Source organism: Rhinolophus sinicus, chromosome 9 (assembly GCF_057876585.1).
Source record: "Rhinolophus sinicus isolate RSI-liver-muscle chromosome 9, RSI-T2T, whole genome shotgun sequence".
Classification (NCBI taxonomy): Eukaryota; Metazoa; Chordata; class Mammalia; order Chiroptera; family Rhinolophidae; genus Rhinolophus; species Rhinolophus sinicus.
In genome coordinates, this window is record NC_142509.1 from 6,304,602 (window position 1) to 6,327,473 (window position 22,872).

A 22,872-nucleotide genomic window follows, 5' to 3' on the forward strand; every position below is an offset into this window, starting at 1 on the left:
CTAATAAAATGGGGACCATAATGTTTTCCCTGGCTATCTCAGAGAGTTGCTCTGAGAGTCCAATGAGACATTTTAGTGTGTGAAAGAACTTAGTGAACTGTGGAGCTCTGCGGAGCATTAGACACTTTTAACATTAAGAGCAAATGTTGAGCCTATAATGAGGGGGGAATAATGTTTGATGTTTAAAAAGAGGGCATTTAATGAAGATATACATCTATTCTGGTATGTTCCATATACTTATTTTTTCGTACATTATGTACCCAATGAAGGAACCAGTGGTACTCTTCCTTTAAAGCCATCTGCTCTGAGTCATTTCCTAATACAGTAGAAGATCTGATGCTGTTCTACCCACATATTCCTCCACTTCTCTTTGTGACTAACACTTGTTATGTGCTTTTAAGATGGTTGGGAATCGAGTGCTAACAAACTGTGCTAATGTGCCACAGACAGACTTGAACGGCTCTCAGGTGTGATACAACAAAAGAAAGTTAACAGTTGGTTATATGACTGAATACCTTTAAGATTTAAATATTAAAAGTACTCCTTAACCATGTCATTTCTCTTTGTACAGGAAGAGTTTGTGAAGTGGAAGGGCTCTCTGTTCTTTCGGTTTGTCAGCACTCTGATCGATTCCCACCCAGACATTGCCAGGTAAATCTTCTCCCTCACATGTCAAGCAGCTGAATGATTTACCTAATTTCTAGTCTACGTTAGATCTCTCTTCTTTAAAACTGGTTTGGAGCTGAGTCACTTAGGATTCAGTGAGCTTTTGGCAGTTGCCAGAAAATTAGCAGATTTTAAAATACTCAGCTATTTAAAATACTAATACCATTAAAACACTAAGCTATATAACAAAGCTTTATTTTGCATATGAGTTAAGAAAGATACACTCACTCAGATTCACCACTAAATAATCTCAGCATTGGCCACATTCGCTAACTGTTCACTCTTCCTAAAGCAGCAATAAAGAGCAGTATATGCCTTTGTCATGGTGAACTACAGAATAGTAGCCATTAGCCATTGACTTAACTATGTTGATTTCTAAACCAATAAAATGTGAGTTTTGATAGAGTTCAGACTTTCTTTTAAGTGCAGCAGTTGTAGGAAAAAATTCTAGGAATTAAGACAGAATCACACAGTATGAAATAGAGTATACAAATTACAAGATACGGCTGTTTCTTAAAAATTGGAAGGGAATTGCTTTGCCACATCTTAATTCCTGTCATTCAATAATTTTTTTAAAGATTTCTTTTCAAGGCGTTGAAAAATGACCTCACAGAATTTGCCAACCTAGATTATGTTGTATGAATAATTCTTTTTAAAGCAAATCTTCAGTTGGAAAATAGAATATTGAATGCCATGGCAAAAGCTACCACGATTGGGAAAAGGTCTTTATAGAGTTCATTAACTATAAATAGCTTACAATAATGGGCCCCTCTGGTTCTAAATATAGTCACCAGTGACTTGCTCTGAGTTCCATGGAAGACTTTTTGTTCGGTTTCCTTTGGGTATAATTTTCCAAGGAGGAACATTTTACATCATAAACTAGTAGAGGTTAGAATTCTAGTTAATACCGTCAGGTGTCAGAAGCAAAAAGCTAAGGCTATTACTTTTTCTTTGTTTATATTATTGGGAAAGGGACCAAGATAGCTGTGCAGTGCCCTCTTACCTTTACACTGTTGCCGTTAAGACGGGCTCTCATAGCTTTTTATGTGTGTAGCCCAGAAGCAGGCACAATTGGAAGTGCTTGGAAAGCTTTCAGATGATGAGCCTGGATGGCAAGATTGGTTATTTAACTTGAAGTTCTGTGTTTTCCCCGCTTTTGTCACCTCCTGTACAAGTGTGTTTAAAAGAGCATTGATTCGTATATGAAATATACACCGAACCTGTTGTACAGGTGATCAGAGTATGAATCAAAGAAATTAGAAGAAAAGGTGTTTACACTATAAGATTATCAGTGCCTCTTGTAGCATTTTAATACTCTCCCCTTCAATCGTTCCATTTTTATCTCCGCAATCTGAGTGTGTTTAAACCATGATTCAAATGTGGATCATGATTTTCAGGTTTGCTGTCATTTAAATTAGTGTGTTCCCCTATTTTTAGGCCAATGGTCAGGCCAGTCTGCTTACATTAGACACATTAATTTTCCACATGTATCTGCTAATACAAATTTTCCAAAGAGGCTAGAGTGGCAAAACTTATTGAATTTATTTTTGGTCCAAGTGGATTTCCTGAAGATTCTGGCACGAGCAAATTTGCATGACATTTTTAAATGGTCATAGGGTGATAAACCCAAAACTTGAGAGCTACAAAATTGTATGGTGTATTTTCCCCTCTGCCCACTAGGTGGTGTCCTTGCAGTACAGTAGTCACAGGGTAAAAGCCAGACAACCAGTGGATTATTTCCATTTAACTGGGCAAATGCTGCAGAAGTGTAAGGAGGCAGCGGCCAGAGAGGTTCATAGCAAGAAAGTGACTAAACTAACAGACCATTGAGATAGAGAAGGACGTAAAGACAGACATGGCTTGGTTTGGAAGAAGAGGAAGTAGCTGAGGATCTAGAGGGCCTAGTGAAGTAGAACAAGCCAGAAGCTGGAAGGACAGGTGGGTATGGTCATAAAGTGGGTTATTTGATGTGGTATAGGGACGTGGTCCAGGATGTGCCTGCAGAGTGGCAACACAGTGTGAATATGAGGGTCACTGGAGTCAAGGAAGTCAAGAAAATAGAAAGGGGCTAAATGAGTTCATCTGTGTGGACATTGAAGATGCTCTGAGAGATTCTCCTAGTCCATTCAGGCGGATCACAGAGTACCACAGACTGGGTGGCTTATAAACAAGTCTGTTGCTCACAGACTGGAGGCTGGGAGTCTGAGGTCAGCGTGCCAGAATGGCTGGGTCCTGGTGAAAGCCCTCTTCCAGATAGCAGACTTCTCGTGATATCTATATATATGGCAGAAGAGACAAGGGATCTCTCTGGGGCTTCTTTGTAAGGCACTGATCCCATTCAGCAGGGCTGTCTGTCCTCATGACCTAATTACCTCCCAAAGGCCCCATCTCCTTGGGGGTTAGGTTTTCAACAGAGGAATTTGGGGGCAGGGGACACAAACATTCAGATCATAGCAGTGATGTTAGGATTTGAATGGATCAAATTGGGAAGCAATTACTAAGCAGTCAAGGGCAAAATAGACAGATGGCTGGAGCTTCAAGAAAAGTAAGTATTGTCATATGAACCAGGTGGAGAAGTTGCGTTTTTTTTTAACCAGTAGCTAACCCTCCCTCCCCTCTTCCCTGCATCCTCCCCAAACTGTCTTTTTCTTCAGAGCACTTTTGGCAACATATTTTGTATGTACATCTGTCTACCCACTAGCATACAAGCTTCCTGAGGGGCAGAGATTTTGCTTACTGCTATCCCCAGCACCTGAAAGAGCTCAGTGAACATTTGGTAAACGAAAAATATAAGGGGGAAAAACATGGTCTTCATACCGCGGCTATGGGATTTGAGAGCAGAGCAGCCTCCCCCGAGGGGGCTGTAAGGGCAGTGGTGTCCTTGGAGGAAAGCCAGCTCTCATTTATGAAGAAGAAGAGGTATAGAGAGGGTAGAGCCTGACTCATCACGGAATGTGGAATACAGAAGACACAGTAGAAAGCTTCCAGGCAGGGCAAAGGAGAGATGGCAAGTGAGATCAGGAAGAAAGAGGCATGGAGCATACAGGGACGTGACAGAGGTGAGGAGGGCCAGTAGTAACAAGGGGCCTGGATTTGGGTGGCACCCAAGGATAACACACATACAGGAAATAAGTTGCCTCAAGTTTCAAATAGACTTCTGGTTTCAAATAGAATTCTGGTGTAAAAGGGTCTGAGGCCTCAGTCCTAATCTGAGATAGACCAGATTAGGAGTATGTGTCCATTACCAACAGCCTTTATTGAGCAGTTGTCTACTTCAGAATAGCACTTGGCTTGGGATGACATCTGAAATAAGTCAGGTTTTTGTGTTTCCTACTAAGTCTGAAAACGGAAGTGAACAGACTGCTCTCCCCAGTGGCCTCGTAGGGCTGTTTGAAACCTGGATTTAGATTCTTAATAAGAGAGCAATAATTTTTTTCTACAAAATTATTCTTACTCAGACTTAGCTGTTCTTCCTTTTATTTTCCATATAATGCAATTAATGCTGTGTAAACTCTCTAGACAGTATCCCTGAGTTGGTGGTATGACTATGTATGATTCGTATTAATTGTCCTGAGGGATAAGGGGCGGTGAGACAGGATACTGAGTTCTTAGTAAGATTTCTTTAGAACTGTTGAAGTTTTCTATTCCAGGTACCTGAAAAGTGCTGTCTTCTGTCACTCTAAAGGACTGCTCCAGGAGGCGTTACTTGGAGCATTAACTTCTTTTAACTTTTCAGCTGACAAACAAAAACAATAGTCCCTCTTCCCCAGTTTATCAAGCTAGTAGGATCTATGGGCTTTGATCCAATCAAAGCTGAAACTTGGCCTGTTAAGCCCAGCAGAGGCCACAGCAAGGTTGGTACTACATAGTATTACCCATGGACTGTGGTTTGTAGCTTCTCGTGATGCAAAAAAGCTCTTTGACTCTGCTTTCAGCCCTGAACATATGACTTCTTTGCATTTTTTATGTTACCATTGAATTTATTTCTGTAGTTGGTTATTCACCATGGATAGACTGAAGTATCTCGCCCATTAGTTACTTCTTTCTATACGTATTCTCAACACAACTCTGAGTGGATGAGCATTTGACATCAAGTCCAAGCTCAAAGCAGCCCCTCTTCTAGCAGAAGAATTATTGGATTCTATTTGATTTTACATTTTCCTATGAACAACTTCAAATCTGAGGAGAAAACTCAGGTACCTATGAAAACTGCTGTGCCGTGGTAGGTTAACTGTAATAAAATACCACAGAAGGTAAAGTCTCGTTGTTTCCTTTGGGGATATTTTTTGTTTATTCAGTGGTTTCCTTCAGTCTTTGTCATAGATGGTTTACCAAAGTAACCCTTATTTAAAAAGAACTTCGTCTGATGCTTTGACCTTCTTTGCCTTTCTAACCTGAGTTACTGAAAACACTGTGTAGAATATACTGACGACTCTCAGATCCGGCAGGTGCTTCTAGCTGGCCTCCAGGGAATTTCTCCCGAGAGAATCCCCTTGTTATGCAGAGTTTATTTGTTTTGTTTTCATAATTGTGTCAGGCTGCTCCCTTATTTCCTAGGTTAATGGAGTCTCATTATTTGCCGTGGAATTTTCATCTAGGATTCTTTCAACGTCATGATTTCTGAGCTACCTTCTGACCTTTCATTGATGTGTGTGCTGTGAATACAAACTGATTTGAATATTAGCCTAAGGGGAAACAGTAGGGGAAGGTATCCCTCCCGCAAGTCCTAATGCGTTCCAAGAGTGAACTATTTGGCTTGTTCTTGTTGCTGCTCCTCTCCAGGTGAGAGTCGGATGGTGCGCCTGTGTGGGTGGAAACTGCATTTGTCTCGGAAAGGAAATGAAAACATTGGTGTGGGCAGTGTGAATGGGTCAGAGCCAGCCCTGCCCCACCTTAGGTTGACCCCTGACCAAAAACCAGTGCCTTGGTGTTCTCTTGAGAACCTAGTGTCCTGGTGAAACAGAAGCTGTTAGGGAGCCTGAGGTTGACCAGTCTGGCTTTGGTTCATGTTCACTTGGCTTAGGAAACCGTTAGATTTTGCCCTTCAGGTTGGCATGGTGCTAGTGACATCTGTGTCCCACTGTGTAGGTGCCTGTTAGATGCCTCTTCTAGGTTTGGGGCACAGGAGGAAGGAGCGTGCCCAGGGCTGGCTGAGGAGTCCAGAGCTCGGTGCGAATCAGTTGCTGTCTGTGGGGGGTGCTTGCCCTGCCGACCCAAACTATGAAGCTCTGGGGATTAATCCCAATTCTTGAAAAAGTTCCAGTTACTAAAACTAGTGTTTGTTGATTGTTGTGGGTGAACTTCACATTGGGGAAGGGGGTGAAATCCAAATGTTCATTTTCAGGGGGTCGTTGTCTCTGCCTCAACCTTAGAGACCACGGGCCTCTGCTCGAAGAAGCGGTTTGGGGTAGGTTGGTTGTTTTCCTTCATTTGAAGTGTAGCTGAATAATGACACCTGGTTAGAATTTTGAAAGGAAACCAGGTAGAGAAAGCCTTTACACGGACCTTGGATTCAAACAGGAGGCTGTTTAGCAAGGACAGACAAAAGAAGCTAAACTCCTAGTTTGCTTTTGATGTGAGTGAAACTGTTTATTGGGATAGATTCAGTATCCCTTACCCTAACTCACAGTTCCCTCTGCATTGCAGAGTTCTTGGTATTATTTTTATTAGCTGTCTGCAAACAGCCAATAGGTCTCCTTCTTTTGCAGTTTTGGGGAATTTTGCCTGGCTCACCTGTTGCTGAAGAGAAATCCTGTCATGTTCTTCCAGCACTTCATTGAGTGTATTTTCCACTTCAATAATTATGAGAAACATGAGACGTATAACAAGTTCCCCCAGTCAGAGAGGTCAGTGAGACTCCAGGGAGAGCTGGGTGAGTAATGGGAGATGGTCAGCTGCTTTGTACGGTGGTCAGGCCCAGACCCCAGCCCACATATTCCTTGCGGGGTTGTTACTTCTCTTGGCAGGGCCATGCAGGAAAATCCACTCGTGCCAGCAGAGTGCTAAGGGGAAAATGCCTTTGACAGGCACTGGTAGACTGCTTTTAGGATGCTGGGAAATGCTATTAAAATTAAAGCCTTCTCACCCTCGCCCACGTGATGTGGTAAAATTGTCCTGTTTCGCCACAGAGAGAAGCAGCTCTTTTCACTGAAGGGAAAGACAAACAAGGAGAAACGAATGAAAATCTACAAGTTTCTTCTAGAGCACTTCACAGATGACCAGAGATTCAATATCACTTCCAAAATCTGCCTTAGTATTTTGGGTAAGCCTGTTGTGTTTGGGATCAAATGCGTCTTTAAAAATGAAATGTGTTGCTAATAGTCCAGCAGATACTGAGCAAATGGGACCCCTTTTGGTCCTTTTGGACATCATCTGTGCCCATGCAGACCCCTTGCAGCCCAGACGTGCCCTCCTAGCTCTATGAGGGACACCTCCTCTCTGGGGCCAGACTGTGTTTCAGAAGCCGATCTTTTATACTCTCTCTCAGCGTGCTTCGCCGACGGCATCCTGCCCCTGGATATGGAAGCCAGTGAGTTACTCTCAGATACCTTTGAGGTCCTCAGCTCAAAGGAAATCAAACTTTTGGCAATGAGATCGAAACCAGATAAGGACCTCCTTGTGGAAGATGACGACATGGCCCTGGCAGACGTAGTCATGCAGGAAGCTCAGAAGAAGCTCATCTCACAAGTGAGTGTGTCGTCCTCTCAGTGGGCCTGGTCACACCCCTCCTACTAGCCGACATCCCGATTTCATTCTTAACAGTGGCCTTCACTCTCCATGTGTGTTTCCAGCTCCAGCTTCTCGTGAGCCTGAACCAGTCCCACTTGCCTGCCTTGTTGTGCCACAGGCATTTCAAACTTCCTGTGTCAAAGCCGAATTACTCACCCTTTCTTCCTCCCGTTCGTCGCTTTCTTCTGCATAGTCTTCTGTTGTAGAGAAGAGAGCCCAGTGCTACCCGAGTCCGGAGTCTGGCGTGCCAGGCACACGTTTGCCTTTGGCCAGTGAGTGTGGAAATTGGGATTTGAATGACTTTAGGGGCAGGCCCGAGGCTCTTATACCAACCAGGACTGCTCATTCTTATTTCTCACCTGAGCCCTGAAGGCTTTTGAACCCAAAGAAATAGACTGGTCACTTTCCGCATGTCCATCTTAGCTTACAAATCCATCTCTCTCACACTTTCACTGGTTCTGTGTTCATGTAAGCCTGTGCGATTTCTGGCAATTTCCTCAGCACCCTTTCTGTCTCCAGTTTCTTTTTGTTCCAGGCTGACCACCACCTTGCTGCCAGAAAAATCTTTCTTAAGTACAGATTTAATCATTTTATTCTCCGGGTTAAAATAGACGAGAGATAGATTGACTGCAGAGGGGCAGCAGGGAACTTTTGGGGTGATGGATTGTGGGTGACGATTTACATTGTGGTGTTGGTTACTCAGTTTATACTTGTGTTAACTCACCAAACTGTTGACTTAACATGGGCAAATTTTATCATCTAGAAGTTGTACGTCTAACAATACCTTTAATAAATAGGTTGGTGGCTTCCGCTCATCTTCTGAGTAAAATCCTGATTCTTCTTCAAGGCGTACGGAACTCTTCTGTGTGTTGTGCCATCCCTACCCCGTCCCTTCTCTGCCTGACCCCTCTCTGCACTCTCCACGCCGGACTACTGTTCCTCCCTCAGAGGAGCGGCGTCTCTCCGTGCCTCTGTGCCTCTGCGTGCTGCTGCTCCTGTGCACAGTCTCTGCGCCCACCCTGTCCACCCCTTTCTGCAACCGAATTTCTACACATCCTCAGTGTCATCTTTTCAAATAAGCCTTTCCCTGGTTTATGCTGTTTACCCCTTCCTTCCTAGGTATCCCTCCTCCATAAGTTCCTTATACCCTGCTACTTGTCACAGCGTGCTACACATCATAACACAGACTGCTAGTCTGGTCTAGAAGTAACTTGAAGGCAAGAATTCTTGGCTTCCTTTCTTATCCCCAGAGGTTGGCTTTGTGTCTGGTGCAGAGAAGGTGTTTGGTAATACTTGCTGAGTGAATACATTTAAGCCATTTTTTAAGACTATCCCTATATATACCATCTACTTAGACTCGTATTTATTAAATTCTTTATTTCTTTTTTTTTTTTTAATTGTTTATTTCTTTACCTGTTGCCCTCCTAATTCAGGAACTCTGATAAGACTTTTTAGAAGTGAGTGTTTACAAGCAAGGAAAATATACTCGTGACTTTACATGAGAAGAAAAAGAATACTTTTCAGATTCAGAATGATAAATCTTGCATACGTGTGCTACTATAATGGATTGGTTTTCATTCTGAGAGATTTATTGCCAAACATTTGTGGTTAGTGATCATTCATGGTAAAGAATATGAAAGCTTGGCCAAGTCAGGGACTCTATAAATACATAGCACTTTCCTAAGTGTATATACAAAGTTACACATGAGAGAGAGAGAGGGAGAGAGAGAGACGGGGGGGGGGGGGGGGGGGGGGGGGGGGGGGGGGGGGGAGAACGGACTTACCTTCATACTTGGCCATTTTTGACTGTTGTCATTTCACCAGTAGGAATTAAAAATGTCTCTCTGGGTAGCCAGAATTGAACTCATTTTCATTCCAAAGAGAAGATATTGAATGGAGGGACTGAATGTGTAGCCAAGGGTCGTGATGGGTTTGTGTGAAGGTTTGGAACTTTTTGTCAAGTTATTCAATGTATCTCTACTTCCTTTTTTTCGTTTTGTTTAGAAAATAAGAATAGTATTCATCTGTGTCCTACTTTACAGAGTTTTCCTAGTGTTTTGAGGTAATGCTTATAAAGTCTCCAGGACAAAGGTGATGCGTCCTATACAATTCCCAGGACCGTAATCAAAAACCAAAAATAAACTTACATAGTGACTAGGTCTGCTAGATGAAAGAACTAGATCAAGGTGAAGTCTTTGTCTTTCAGAACTTCATGCATCTAAAACATGCCTTTGTGTTACTACAGGTTCAGAAGAGGAATTTCATAGAAAACATTATTCCAATTATCATCTCCCTGAAGGCTGTGCTAGAGAAGAATAAGATCCCAGCTTTGCGGGAGCTCATGAACTATCTCAGGGTAAAAAATAAATTTGTACTTTGTGGTTGGTGTCTCCCTGCCCCACAGTTCATTACTCAGGATCTTCTGGCCATTATGATGGTGTGGTTTTCGGTGAATGACTAGAACTCAGAATGCCTCAAAACCAGTGTTACACTTTTTTAGAACTGAACCAGCCAGACAGGCACTTTGACTGTTGGGGAGAAGACAGAGAGCTTGACCGTAGGTTCCACAGAAGCTGGTCCTTGCTTTTTTCGTGCAGTTGAGTTTGTGAAGTGCTGAGCACGTGTGTCCTTGGTTGCCAATTACTAATAGATTCAATTTTAAAGACTTTCTCAACCAGGGTCAAGAGCAAAGTCATCACCTAAGTTTATTCTGGTGAGGAATAAAGTGAATATTAGTCATTATGTTTAATTACCTTTAACACTGTCTCTGATTTATAAGTCGGGACGTAACTGCCGTATAGCTGTAGACCTCGGGGAATACCTATCAGAGGCCGGACTGCCATCACCAGTGGGGTCCTAGGCCATGAAAGGTCTCAGTCTAGGCAGCCAGGGTATGTATACTTGCAGTGCAGACATAGGCCTCTGACCTTTGTGGCAAAATCTTTCAATCAGAAATAAATGCAGCAGTTTTTTCCTTTCTCTGTTTACAATATGCTATTTTCTTTCTCAAAAAAATGCTAAGGATTTTTATTTTTTTCCAAAAAGAGCTACAACAGAATTATATTGAACATAATTTTTCAAATAGCTCTTTATCCTAAGGAAGTTAAGGTGGGAAAGATAGGCTCACTGTCTTGTGGAGGGAGGGGAATGAGAACTTCCAGTTACTCTTATATTTTTATTGCCCTGTTTTAAACCTCAGAAAGGAAAAAAAAAAATAGCTTAAATCCTAAGTAGACTACTTAAACACTTAAGAAAAATAAGTCTATCTCCTGAGCGCAAATCCAGAGGATAGTCACACTTGAGTAGTTGCTTGGTTTGCATAACAGCACTTAATCATTTGAAACCTTCTGTTAAAGATGCTCCAGCAATTCTCTCCTTTGACCTGTGGAACCTTTTCTTAGTGGCAGCTGGTAGAGTTGATGGATTTCCTTTCCTTTATTGGGACTTCCCTTGTAGTCGGACTGCTATATATTTTTTTGTCCTCTAATACTGTTAGGTGACGTGGTTTCTTTCTCTCAGCAAAGATGCTTGGTCCCTAGCAGCCCTCTTTAAGACCTGAGAATGTTCTGACCATGAATAGAATAAAAGGTTTTCTGTCACATCTTCAGAAGAGGACACAGAGATGGGATTAAGAGCCATAGTTGCAATCCTCTGAGAAAGCTAGTGTGAGCAACTTTTAGACTGCACTGCTTCCTGTACGTTGCTCCAGAGGCCCTGCTGAGTCAGGACCATGCCATGTCACCTACCCACCTAACTTCCAACTCGAATTACTGAGGGGCCTGCCTTAGTGACAGTACAAGATCCTTTGAACTGGTGGTGACCCAGAGCCAAGCCAAACCACCCAGATACATCACTCTCCCCATGCCAGCCTCTAAGAATAGAAAGGAGGTGGTTATTGGTGGCAGTTCTGTGCCCTGTTCAAGTTCTGCTTTAGGCTAAGAGTGTGTGATTCCATGTCCCTTCTCCCATCAGGAACCTGGGAAATTGCCTGCCAACTGGCAGATAGACAGGAAGCTTTCTAAGAGATCAGAACTCTTAGTTACTTTCTCACGTCATACTCACCTGCTTGTGTGGTCAGTCGAGTGCAATTGGTGTTTCCTGGGAAAATGCCATTGTGTTAATTGACTTGGTCGATGTAATAGAAACAGTCCGTTCTCAGCAAAATAAGTCTTACTGTTCTTATTATTTATCAAGTAGTGTTGGAGAGCTTATTTATTTATTCAAGAAAACATTAAAGGATGCCTCTGGGTCTGTTTTAGGAGGTGATGCAGGATTACCGAGATGAAATCAAGGATTTCTTTGCAGTTGACAAACAGCTGGCATCAGAACTAGAGTATGACATGAAGAAGTACAGCGAACAGCTGGCCCAGGAGCAAGAGCTGGCAAAGCAAACAGATGTGAACAAGGAGGCAGCAAGTGCCACGCAGGTAGGTGAGCAGACCCCTGCGTCCGACGCTCCTCTCCAAGCTGTTCTCCACTGTACACAGAAGCAGGGCTTGGTCTGACTTAGACCTTCAGGATTGCCATTTGTGGGCCACTGCATTTGTTACATGGGACACGCAGGTAGATGGATCACAGAGGCTTCCCTTCCCCGAAGGCCAGGTCACTTGAACTTATGGAAAGCCATTGGAATACTAGTTGGGGGAAATGTGTGAATGCCCAGAAAGCAAGCTGGCGGCGGGGTTATCTGATCTTCAGTTACAGTGACCGGTAGATAACCCTGTCTCCCTAGGTTGCTCAGTTTGCTTGCGGTCCTTTTCCCAGCATGCCTCTCTTGAGAACATACTGTCACTTGGGGATATTTCTAAGTGAGCAGTTGCTCATGTTCAGTGGCAGTGTGCTCACTTCCCTGAGACGTCCAGACAGATCTGCTGCCTTGAAAAATGATGAGGACAACCTGCCTTTCCCCTTTTTCTCTTTAACACCTCAACGTCTCTGTGTGGTAGTCTGCTAACAGTGCTGTTTCTGAAGAGAAAAGTCTCCTTGCCCATGTAAAGCCAGGCTGACATGGGTTTAAAATGGATGACTTATGGACTTCCTCATAGCATGTAAAGATTCTTCTTTCCTTTTTAAGTGTTACAAAGTAATTACTCTTTCTTTATCTTCTCTGACAGGTTGCTCCAAGTTTAGAAATAATGCCAGCTCCTGCTGGTCAAGAAAATGCCACTGTACCCCGTGCCGCGAGCCAGCCCTCAACACCCGCATCAAGCACTAGCCAGGCACCTCCTTTGCCGCTTTCACTTGAAACTACGCCATTGAAGAGGTTAATGCCCAAAGCCAGGTATGGCGACCACAGAGTCCGTCACAGGCTGACTGCCTGTCACCATCTCCTCAGAGGCACCTTTGCCGTGCCCCATGTGGCATTTTCAATACGAGTGTTACTGGGTTTTCACTGATACCTCACTCCAGGCTCTTCCCTTTCAGATTTGAAGTGAGTGTGGATGAGGGATGCATTTGAAAGAAAATGGGGAGTGACATCTGTGTTTTCACTCTTGCTGTCTGCGTGTCTGGCATGTTCCCCTTCCCAGGTCCATGTCCCTGAGTACCATTGCAATCCTGAACTCTGTCAAGAAAGCTGTGGAGTCGAATAGCAGGCGTCGGAATCGGAGCCTAGGAGTGTTGCCCTTCACTTTAAATTCTGAAAGCCTGGGCAAAATGCACAATCATGGTAAGTCTTACTGGCTCCATAAGGCACAGGACTACTCAGTTTTTCCATCTCAGACATAGTGAATTTGCAGATTGAAACACAGTAGAAGCCTCCTTTTCATTCCTTTTAAAATGGTTTCTATTTTATTATCTTTAAAACAAATAACCTTGACTGGGGACTAAACAATGCATATTTATGATAAAAGATTTGGAAAGGACTGTGAAATAGAAAACTCACCCATAGGAGTGAGGTGTTTATTCTTCTAGTCTTTCTACTCCTCACACACGTGTGCTTGGTATTACTTACAGAACTGTGATCTTAGTGTGTGTTCTGTTTCATAACCTGCTTCCCTACGTATAGTTCTAATAATATATAGCGAAAAGTTTCCCATGAATTTTTCTTTCAAAACCTTTCTCCCAATGGCCGTACAGCATTGTGCCTAGAGTAACTGCCGTCACTTATTTATTATTACTACCCTATTTTTGGAAATGTGTTTTTCAGTTTTAGAAATGTCGTCACAATAAACATCCTTGTACATATATCCTTATATGTGTGTATCATTAGGATTAATTCCTATCACTCAGAGGCCATGAATATTTTCAAAACTTTTGATAATGTCAAACTGCCCTCTATAATTCACTGTACATATTCCTGCTAATGGCACACGGGTGTCCATTTTCCTACTTAGAAACACTGGTTTTATAATTTTCCATTTTCTTTGCTAAGCTTTATAGGCTAAAAATAGTTACGGTTTTCATTTCCATGTCTTTGAATCCTAGTGAGAATGGACATTCTTTTTTATGTTTATCAGTTTTTTGTATCTTTCTGAATTAACCTAAGAACACTTTGGGATATTAACTTTATTGTGTATCTTGCAAATATTTTTTCTCATTTGGTTGTTTTGCTCTTTGATATTGTTTTGGAAATTATGGACAGATAAAACTTTCCCGTTTTATCCTAGCATCTTCATACAGCTTGGAGCAAGAGTCCAGTGGAGCCATTGACCATGTAACTAAACGAGCAATCAGTACTCCTGAGAGTAAGTAGCTCATGTGAGTGGGCCGGCTTCTCCTCACTCCCCTGCAGTCACTGTGTGTCTGCTAGACTTGCAGTAAAACGCCCCCTGTTGCTAGAGGGTCCTTTTTACTGGAAGAAAGCTGTCCTGAGGTTCAACAGCATCGTAGGGCATTATGGCAATCAGACTGAATGTTTTGGAATGATTATAACAACTCAGTTGAGCACAAGGTGAGCATTCAGCACTCTTCCAAGTGCTTTTAGATGTGTAACTCAGTCACACTGCTCACAGCGCTGGGAGGCATCCTCACTTGACAGACAATGAAGCTGAGGCACAGATCCCTTCAGTAACTTCTCTAGGCAGCGCCATTCTTGCCGTTCTGCAGCCGACATTTCACCACTCCTGCCTGACTCCCCAGGTTACTTGATTTGCTTAGCCAGCCCTGCTTTTCAGCTCTCAGATATCAGTACTTGGTGCCTGCACCTTGTGTGTCACCAACTTCAGCTCTGGAGCAAACAGACTTGAGATTCGGTGGCAGATTAAGGATTTCACTGCTAGCTATGCTGAGAGCCTATGTCTTCTCACTCCCATTGGGTGTGTTTTTCTAACGTCCTATTCTTTCCTTTTATTTCAAAAGAGGTGAGTTAGAAGTGTGGTATATTTTTCCCCATTGTTTTATAGCTTCTTGTTGTCTCAAAACCCTTAAAAGTCATTATTTTGAGAAAATTTACAGTGTGAAGAAATTCTCTTCTCTGAAATCTGTAGTGCAGTTTGCACATGTCTCCGCTTCCTTTCACCTGGTCTCGCGCCATCTTCCCCCTTACTCTGCACCCCAGCCCTGGGCGGTCTTCTCTGAGTGCCTGCGCAAGCCCCATTCTACCCTGATGTGGGGCTGTCACGTGACGTGTCCTCATCCTAGAACACCCCCTTCCTAGTGACCACCTCTATACCCTCAGAAGAAGCCCTTCCTGACCCTTCAGACTAGATTAGGGTCCCTTCCTGGGACTCTGATCTTCTCAGCTGTACTCAACACACTTCTGAATAATTCATTGTCTGTCCTTGATGTTCCTTGAAGCTGCTTTCCTCCTTGCTGTATCCACCAGGCCCACCACAGTGCTGGGAGCATGATAGGTGTGAACAGAAATGTGTTAAATGATTACTTGAATGTCAGAGCCGGGACTTGAACTCAGGTCTTCCGATTCCAATTCCTGTGTACCTTCTACAGCCTTATTCCTCTCACAGTGCTAACCTGGCGTTATTATAAGATGAGACGAATGCTAAGATGTTCTTTATGATAATGGAACAGCAAAGCATCAAGCCATTCATTCAGTCATGCATTCAGTCAACACAAAGTCACTGGGCACCTACTGTGCTCTAGCTACTTGCTTGGTGGTCCCGACGACCTGTGAGGCTGTGGTCTCTTAGAATGTTTACCAGGTTATAAGTAATTTTCATCCAAGTTCACCTTTTAAGGGAGGTTAACGGCTGAACACAACTCCTCACATGACAGCTGAACTGTGACGGCTTTTTGTCATTATAAGCAGTGGGTAATTTTGGGTTCGTGTATATTGAACAGGTGTAATGCATAATAATATATGTAAAAAACTCAACCTGTTTAACAAAGAGTTTTCTACATGTTCTGTGTTCCCAGCTCAGGGGCACCAAGTGCTTCTGTTTTAGCAGTTAGGTACCATATGCTACAGAAACAGGGAGGACGGATCTCATTTTAGCTTTGCTCATCCCCACAATGCCCAGATTTCCGTCTTCGGTTGTTTTCCTGGCAGCATGTCTTCCTCAGCAGTGAGGCCTGACATGCTGCATTAATGTGCTTGAGTTTGTACACGTAGAGCCATCTTTGCACTGAAAGGAAGACTCTCAGGTTGTCCCCAGATCATGGAGTACTTGTTCTTTCTCTGGGCTCTTGAAGGTAAAATTCCTGGGGATCTCTTCCTATTCTGAACCAGGAAGAAAGGCATGAAGAAGGGTCTCCGGTTAGCTCTCCTTTCTGGGAGAATTATTAGATAATTTAAAAACACTCAGTTCTTTTTTCTCTGTGGTTTATACAAATTCTACTGACTACTCTTAGGTGGGGTAACTGTCACAAGGTGGTCTCAGCTCTACGAAACCAAAAGGAAAAATGCTAAACAAAGTGGTTTTGCTAAATGGAAATGAATAATTTTCAGAGCTAGATTTTAACAAAATCTGTGCTGGGTTTAGCAAGCTCCTCTTACTGCTGTAACTCGGGCAGCAAAGATGCTTCTGCCTTTCATTCTAAGCACCTACAAAGTGTATAGGGGATCTAAGAGCTACTGCCTTGATGTTTGTGAAGGTTGGAGACTTACTACCTGGATGTGCAGAGGCTTCCAAACAGGAAAAGGAATGTGTGTGGAAGGAAGGGGATTTCAACTCTAACACTGGACGAGACCTCCCAGTAATGGGAATAAGCAGAACTGAGCTATTTGGATGGCATTGCTGAGGATACCGTTCTGAGAAGTCTGTTAACAGAAGTTCTGTCTGTTAACATAGCTTGAGTAGCTCAGACACGTAGCACTGCAGATGCATTGGTGGACTTTAAAACATACACTAGAAAGATCTAATCAGTACCCTAATTTTTTACCTTACTTTGCAGTGTAGGGGAGAAAGGTAAAAACAATGCAGCTTACTTCCCAAGTGTCCTTGCAGAAAGGACAGCATGCTCTTGACAGGACAGCCATCACCCAGCCATTGAGCCTGTGCTCTGTTCAGACAAGTGTGCTAGCTGCTCGTGCAAAAAGACACAGGACACAAAGGAGGAGCAAGTCACTGGGAGAGGCGTCACCCCCCAGGTCTCAGAAGGAATGCTATGCCGTAGTTGGCTCAGGGAGAACACTCCGGAAACAAGGAGCTACCTGTGTAGACCCTGGTGTAACAGACCAGAGCCTGCTTGGAGAACCATGATAATCGGATGGCCCTGGAGCCAGCTTGCACAAAGGATGTTGCCCAGCTCAGACAGAGGTGGGATTTGGGGCCCTTCTCTACACACTGAGACATAAGGATATTAAAGCAGGGCGGTGACCTTATGAAATATTTAAACAAATTTACCTCAAAGTGACATAAGGGATAATAGCTAATAAATTACAACAGTGGCTAACATCTCTTCGGCACTTACTTTGTACCGCGTATTGTATTAAGGACTTTACATAAATGATCTCATTTAATCCTGACAACTTCCCTGAGGTTGATACATTTGTATCCCATTTTTGAGGTAAAGAAACTTGAGGTTCTTAGAATAATTCCCAAGCTAGAAAGACAGACCCTGAATTCAGACCCAGAATCTGATTCAGTCTGTTCCTATGCTCTGCTCTCCTGCCTCCTAAGGGGAAATCTGGAAATGGGAGACCGTAGATCAAGGTTGAGACATTGTCTGCTGTCACAGTGAGACAGCAGACAGTGCGGATAGAAGGAGAGTGGTGATGGGGCTCAGTTACTGATTAGTGTGGAGACGGAGCGAATGGGGCCTGGCACGTCCAGGTGCCTAGATCACTGATTAGGGATGTAGACGGAACATGTTGAGTGAAGGGAAGGAGTTGGTGAAGCATCTTCAGGGAATTCAGGTGGAGTGGGAAATGTAGGAGGGAGGTCTGAGCTGGAGTTGGGGGTCACTGACGAAGGCGGTAACTAAAGACACCGGGTGGGTGAGAAGCCAGAGCCAGTGAGCACTGGGTGCTCGTGGGCCAGCAGAGCAGTTTAAGATGAGGAGTGGCCAGAGAAAGCATCAGGAGACCACGGACACGAAGGAAGGATTGAGTCTTCAACACGGTCAAGTCCTACAAAAAGGTCAAATAAATTGAAGCCTGACTTAGTGGGCTGCTGGTACTGATATAAGAAACTGAATGAAACTGCAGCAGAAACTCCGTTAACACCTTACTCAGGTTACTTTATTTGATGTTTGTTTCTTACTGGCTTTTCATTAACCATGCTGTTTCCCCTTTTTACCCAGATACCATCAGTGATGTGACGTTTGAAGCAGGAGTCAGCTACATAGGCACACCACGGACGCCTTTTCCAGTCAAAGGCAAGTCCCTTCTTATCAGATACTTTAGCTGCTCTGGAGTTCTGGGAAATCTGAATTTGTTTGTTTGACTCCCTTTCAGAGAAAATTGAACCCCCGAGTCAAGGAAATGACATTTTATGTTTATCATTGCCTGATAAACCGTAAGTTCATCAAGAGTTCCTTTTGAGGTGGTTTTTGTTAGTTTTTTCTTAGTTCCACAATGATTCTATCATTTCTTTCTGTAGGCCTCCACAGCCTCAGCAGTGGAATGTGAAATCTCCGGCCAGAAATAAAGACAACCCAGCCCCCAGTCGGAGGTCGCTCCGAAAGGCCCCCCTGAAAATGGCCAACTAAATAAAACAGCGCACTCTAGTGTCCGAGAAGCAGGCGCTCGGAAGGACACCCTTTTCTGCATGTGAAGGACAGACATTCGGCTTTCCTCACAACCCTAAGGACACTGTTGCTGTGTCCTACCAGAGCTTGTCCTTATGATTCCAGCCTCTCTGATTCTGTGTAGTTCGTCTATGTAGTTGGCCATCTTTTCTTTTTATGAAGTATGTGGTCAAAAATTATAAAATAATATGGAAAGGGCTTAGCTATTTATTATAACTTGACTCCATTTGAAAGTATCAAGTCCATCCATTCTGATAAGCTATATTCTGGTCCTTGAGGAACACAACACATCAGCTTTCTTTTATATAAATCCAGCCTCTGTTAGCTGATATCAATTCCTTATAGTAGATAGTTTTGCATTATCCAATGACAAGATTTCAATTGTAATATTTTTTCTATTTATAAATTGCAGATTTTTAAAAAAAATGTATGGCTTTCTAAAATGGAATAATAAAGGTTACGCATAAATGCAGCCCTCTAGTAGTCAATAGAATTTTTCTGTTTTTAGAACAGGGCTTTTATTGGTAGTCATTTTAATTTACATAAAGTATTCAAGAATAATAAAACCAAGGCTTTCGTGTTAGGTAAAAAAAATGACTCGGTTTGTCTTTAAGGTTCAATTTGTCTGTCCCACTGTCTTTGTCCCCAGACAGCTGTCCACTTCCTAACAACAGATGTCCCTCTTAGTGTATAAATACAGTCCTGCTTATGAAAACCTGCTTCATGTCCCTTATCCCAAGTGATACTAACACCAGTTTGTGTGCTTTGTGTTGCTTGTCTGCTAAGGACAGTTCCCACAGCAGGGGGGCTTGACTTTAGTCTCCTTTGGCGGCATCATTAGGTAACTCGCAAACACGTATGTCTGTGCTTTGTCCAAGAATGACCAGACAGAGATTCAGCTGGGCCTTTTCCTAGGGGGCCACTGGGTTGAGAGGAGTGTGGCCATCTCTCCCTACCTGGCATGTGCTCGTTCTAGAGCCCACTGAAGTGCTGGAAGCAGGGCCTGACGGAATCTGATTTCCAGGCATTGGCTCAGCCAAAGAGAGTGAGGGCAGAGATGGTCCTGATGTCAAGCAGGAGATGTAGAAACCATTTATATGCTGAAGTAGGGGAAGGGTGACCACAGGATTAAAGGAAGATGAGCTGAAACCATGCAAACTGTCATACAGAAGTAAAAGTATAGGCTCACTGTGTCTGTGTTTTTAATATAAACATGGTAGTTGGCTGGAGGGGTGGAATGTCACTGATCCACCCACAGCTCTCCCATATGTGAACTGACGTGTGGACACATCATTGGTGGAGGGCATCACAGCTGCTGCTGAGTAAATACTTATCTCCAATTCATGTAGACAGTGATGGCAATCTCTTTAAACCTGGGACTATATTGTTTTAATTGTATTCACCTAATAAAATGCTAGGAAGAAGAGGTAAACCCAACGTGAGAGCAAATAAGAAAGAAATAATGAGGCGAAGTTGATTTTTTTTAAATCTTTTATAGAGGTTTAACAAATACAACTTACAGGTGTGTTAGTACAAGTCCATAACATCTATGTACAGCAACAGCCACACCAAAGGCCACAACAGCCTTGTAGAGGCCGTGAGTCTTTAGTCACATTCACGTCTGAAAAACCACGAATGTTCCTTTTCTGTCTACATTTTTACAGTAAAGGCAACTACTTCCCAGACTCCACATTTCACTTCTGTCCCCTCTGTGAGACCCGGTTCACATGGCACTAGGGTAGGAGGTTTTAGGGCATAAGGAGGCATAAGGCCACCATGTCACTGCGGCAACCAAGATGGAGGCTAGAGTTAATCCCCAACAATTAGAGAAGGGGGAAGCCATCCTTTTCTACCAAGAGGAGGTGAAGATGGAAGGATAGTCTGATTCTAAACATTCAAGACACAAAGGCAAAGATAGGTATCATTAAGCAATTACGAAGAGCTGTCAATTGCCTCTGCCAAGTAGCCCATGGCAAAGTGTTTCACCTAACTTTAAAAAGAAAAGTCAAAATAAGTCTCAAGTATTAATTAAAAAAACCCTCAAAGTATACAAAAAGTAAGACACTGAAAGTTTAATCCCAAAGTTTACGTTCTTCTACATAAAAGCCATCCTCTAAGCACACAATGGAATCGGAGGCATTCCTCTGAGCTCTGCTTCAAACTGCTTTACATCATGAGTTAACACAGCAACGCATCTGAGGCTAAGAACATCTGCTCTTGAAGAACAAAGGCTTTCGAATGATGTTTCTAACATCCCCCACAAAGTGAGCCGTGTCTTGGGTAGATAAAACCTCTAAAATCAAAATGAGAACACTGCCTTTAATTCAGCACCTTCCTCTCACCATCAGGCTTTCGTCCCGGTTGCACTCCGTGATAGTCTCCAAAAGGGTGGCCTGGCTGCCGCCACATACGGTTTATTGGGAAGTAAGAACCTGCGGTGTCTCCATGCCAAAGAAGAATAGTGGAATTCATTTCCTTTAAAAAATATCACGGTTGACAGATTTTATTTCAAACCTGCCTTCAGGCCTGGACAGTCTTATGAACTACACAAGTAAGTAAAAGGAACCGAAAAACCCAACAGCAGTAGCTGCTTTGTTTCAGGAGCCATCTGCAACCAGTAAGAGCTGTTTCTCGGGCACCACATGGAGAAGACCCACCTTTCCTGAAGTGTTCGCCTTACAACTGTCCTGGGCTGAGCCAAGTGCCTGTGGCACGTGAATATATTAAAGCTAATGGCACAAAGCCACAGAGCATTAAAGGTGGAAAGGGACTTGCTGGCTAGCCTTAGAAGTTAGTCGCTAGTACCCACTCAGACTGGCATATGACTCAACCCTGGGAGTTGACTAACATGGTTTGCACACATATGTCTAAGAGCTTCTGGGTGGTCTTTGGGCATAGGTAGTTTTAGTAATCTAAGGAAGAGGTAGTTCAAAGCTGATCTAAGAGCTTATGTTTCTTTTGGAGTGATGCAAACAGATTTTGCCATTACTCAACTGGAATTTTAAAAGGTTTCTTAAGCAACAATGGTCTGATTATATAAAGGGCGTAAGTTCTCTTGTGAAAAATGCTAAAAATGTGGAAAAAAGACTGTTCCAGTAAGCCTCCTTGATAGGATTCCTTGGGATAAGATACTCCTAGTTATTGACATTTTCAAATTTAACACAAGTAGCTTGGAACACCTACAGTTGAATTTTTTTGTAAAAAATAGATTATTTAACATTGTATCACAACATATTTACAGTTTAAATAGAAATTTTCAATAATCAAAATACATCTTTAGCAAAAATTTAGAATGTAAAATTTTATAAAATAAACACCCATAGAAAAGCAGAATGTTATTTTAGTACCATTTCAGATTTAGCCTAAGCTGGAGGTTTTCCTTAAATACTGAAACCCTCCATGGACAAGCAGGGTTCCTCCAGGTAAGAAAGAAGGCCCCTTCTTCCAACAAGCAATTGACCTTTCGGATTTTGGCTGTTTTTATAAAATGCTGATCTAAAAAGATTCTCTAAGATGGATACTACAACACTGACTGACCACGCCTTTAAGAAGCAATGATGCAGGGCTGTCTGGGGGCCACTGTGAGTGAGACAAGGTCATTGCATACAAAGCCTCTGTTCTACAGTCACTGATTCAAACTTTGCAGCTGCAGGGTTTCATGCTGGGATTCACATTTCCAAGCCCTACACTGCTGGTGTGACACAGCTGCCTCGTCACCCCTCACGTGGGGCTCACCCTGGCTGAGGACAGCGAGTGGCAAATCAAATGGCTTCCCAGGGCCACAGTGCCCATCCCAGCAGAGTCTGTGAGCAAGAGCTTCCAAATCCCCCCAACACTCAGGTGGGAGCCAGGTCCGAGACTGGAATCCACCTCCGGGAACCCACTCAGTTTCTTTCTCTTGTGATGAACGTGCCCATCTTGAGGAAAATTCATTTATTTATGTGGCTTGTTAAAAAAGTAAGAAGTAGCAGTCAACTTTGGCCAAAACAAAAAGCTTTTGCACAGGTGTCTAGCTCTGTCCAAGTGCGCTTTGCTCCAGGCTGTTCTCGATAGAAGTTTCCAGTAGAGGTATTGCATGTGTTCTCAGCCACACTGTCAGATTTCAGATCACAAATGAGGATTTGTGTCTGAAGTCGCCCTGCAAAGCCAACACAAAGTTAGAACATGGCCATCGTCTACCAATCAAGGGGAACAGTGGGCAAGGGAAAATGGTGGTCAAATCAAAGGCACCACTTCCCTGAAGAAGAAACTAGCAAAACAAATCCAATTAAATAATCATTCTTAACGAGTAACATCAAGAGCTCACAACTGTAAATGCCATGGGCATGTACATGTCATTGTGAAGTGCTCAAGAGCTCAGGGTCTGCAATATCATTGACAAACCTTTTT

At 43.1% G+C, this 22,872-nt stretch overlaps 2 protein-coding genes across 6 annotated transcripts in view; one reads left to right on the forward strand and one right to left on the reverse strand.

The window, feature by feature from the left end:
- Nucleotides 1-18,955, forward strand: part of NCAPD3 (non-SMC condensin II complex subunit D3) — a 70,347-nt gene extending 51,392 nt beyond the window's left edge. For 3 of the 4 annotated variants that reach the window (XM_019718829.3, XM_019718830.3, XM_019718832.3), the window contains 12 exons: nucleotides 572-651; nucleotides 6,375-6,512; nucleotides 6,795-6,928; nucleotides 7,154-7,353; nucleotides 9,641-9,751; nucleotides 11,655-11,822; nucleotides 12,510-12,676; nucleotides 12,924-13,063; nucleotides 14,004-14,081; nucleotides 18,037-18,111; nucleotides 18,191-18,251; nucleotides 18,336-18,955. In XM_019718829.3, the coding sequence (XP_019574388.3) occupies nucleotides 572-651; nucleotides 6,375-6,512; nucleotides 6,795-6,928; nucleotides 7,154-7,353; nucleotides 9,641-9,751; nucleotides 11,655-11,822; nucleotides 12,510-12,676; nucleotides 12,924-13,063; nucleotides 14,004-14,081; nucleotides 18,037-18,111; nucleotides 18,191-18,251; nucleotides 18,336-18,444 (1,461 nt within the window). In that variant the 3' untranslated portion in view covers nucleotides 18,445-18,955. Of the gene's footprint in view, nucleotides 1-571; nucleotides 652-5,754; nucleotides 5,836-6,374; nucleotides 6,513-6,794; nucleotides 6,929-7,153; nucleotides 7,354-9,640; nucleotides 9,752-11,654; nucleotides 11,823-12,509; nucleotides 12,677-12,923; nucleotides 13,064-14,003; nucleotides 14,082-18,036; nucleotides 18,112-18,190; nucleotides 18,252-18,335 lie in introns of all 4 variants that reach the window. The other variant, XM_088800801.1, reaches the window with a different exon arrangement.
- A 1,001-nt stretch (nucleotides 18,956-19,956) lies between these two features.
- Nucleotides 19,957-22,872, reverse strand: part of JAM3 (junctional adhesion molecule 3) — an 80,015-nt gene continuing 77,099 nt past the window's right edge. For both annotated transcript variants that reach the window (XM_088800802.1, XM_019718843.3), the window contains one exon: nucleotides 19,957-22,621. In XM_088800802.1, coding sequence (XP_088656928.1) covers nucleotides 22,586-22,621 — 36 coding nt within the window. In that variant the 3' untranslated portion in view covers nucleotides 19,957-22,585. The remainder of the gene's footprint in view (nucleotides 22,622-22,872) is intronic.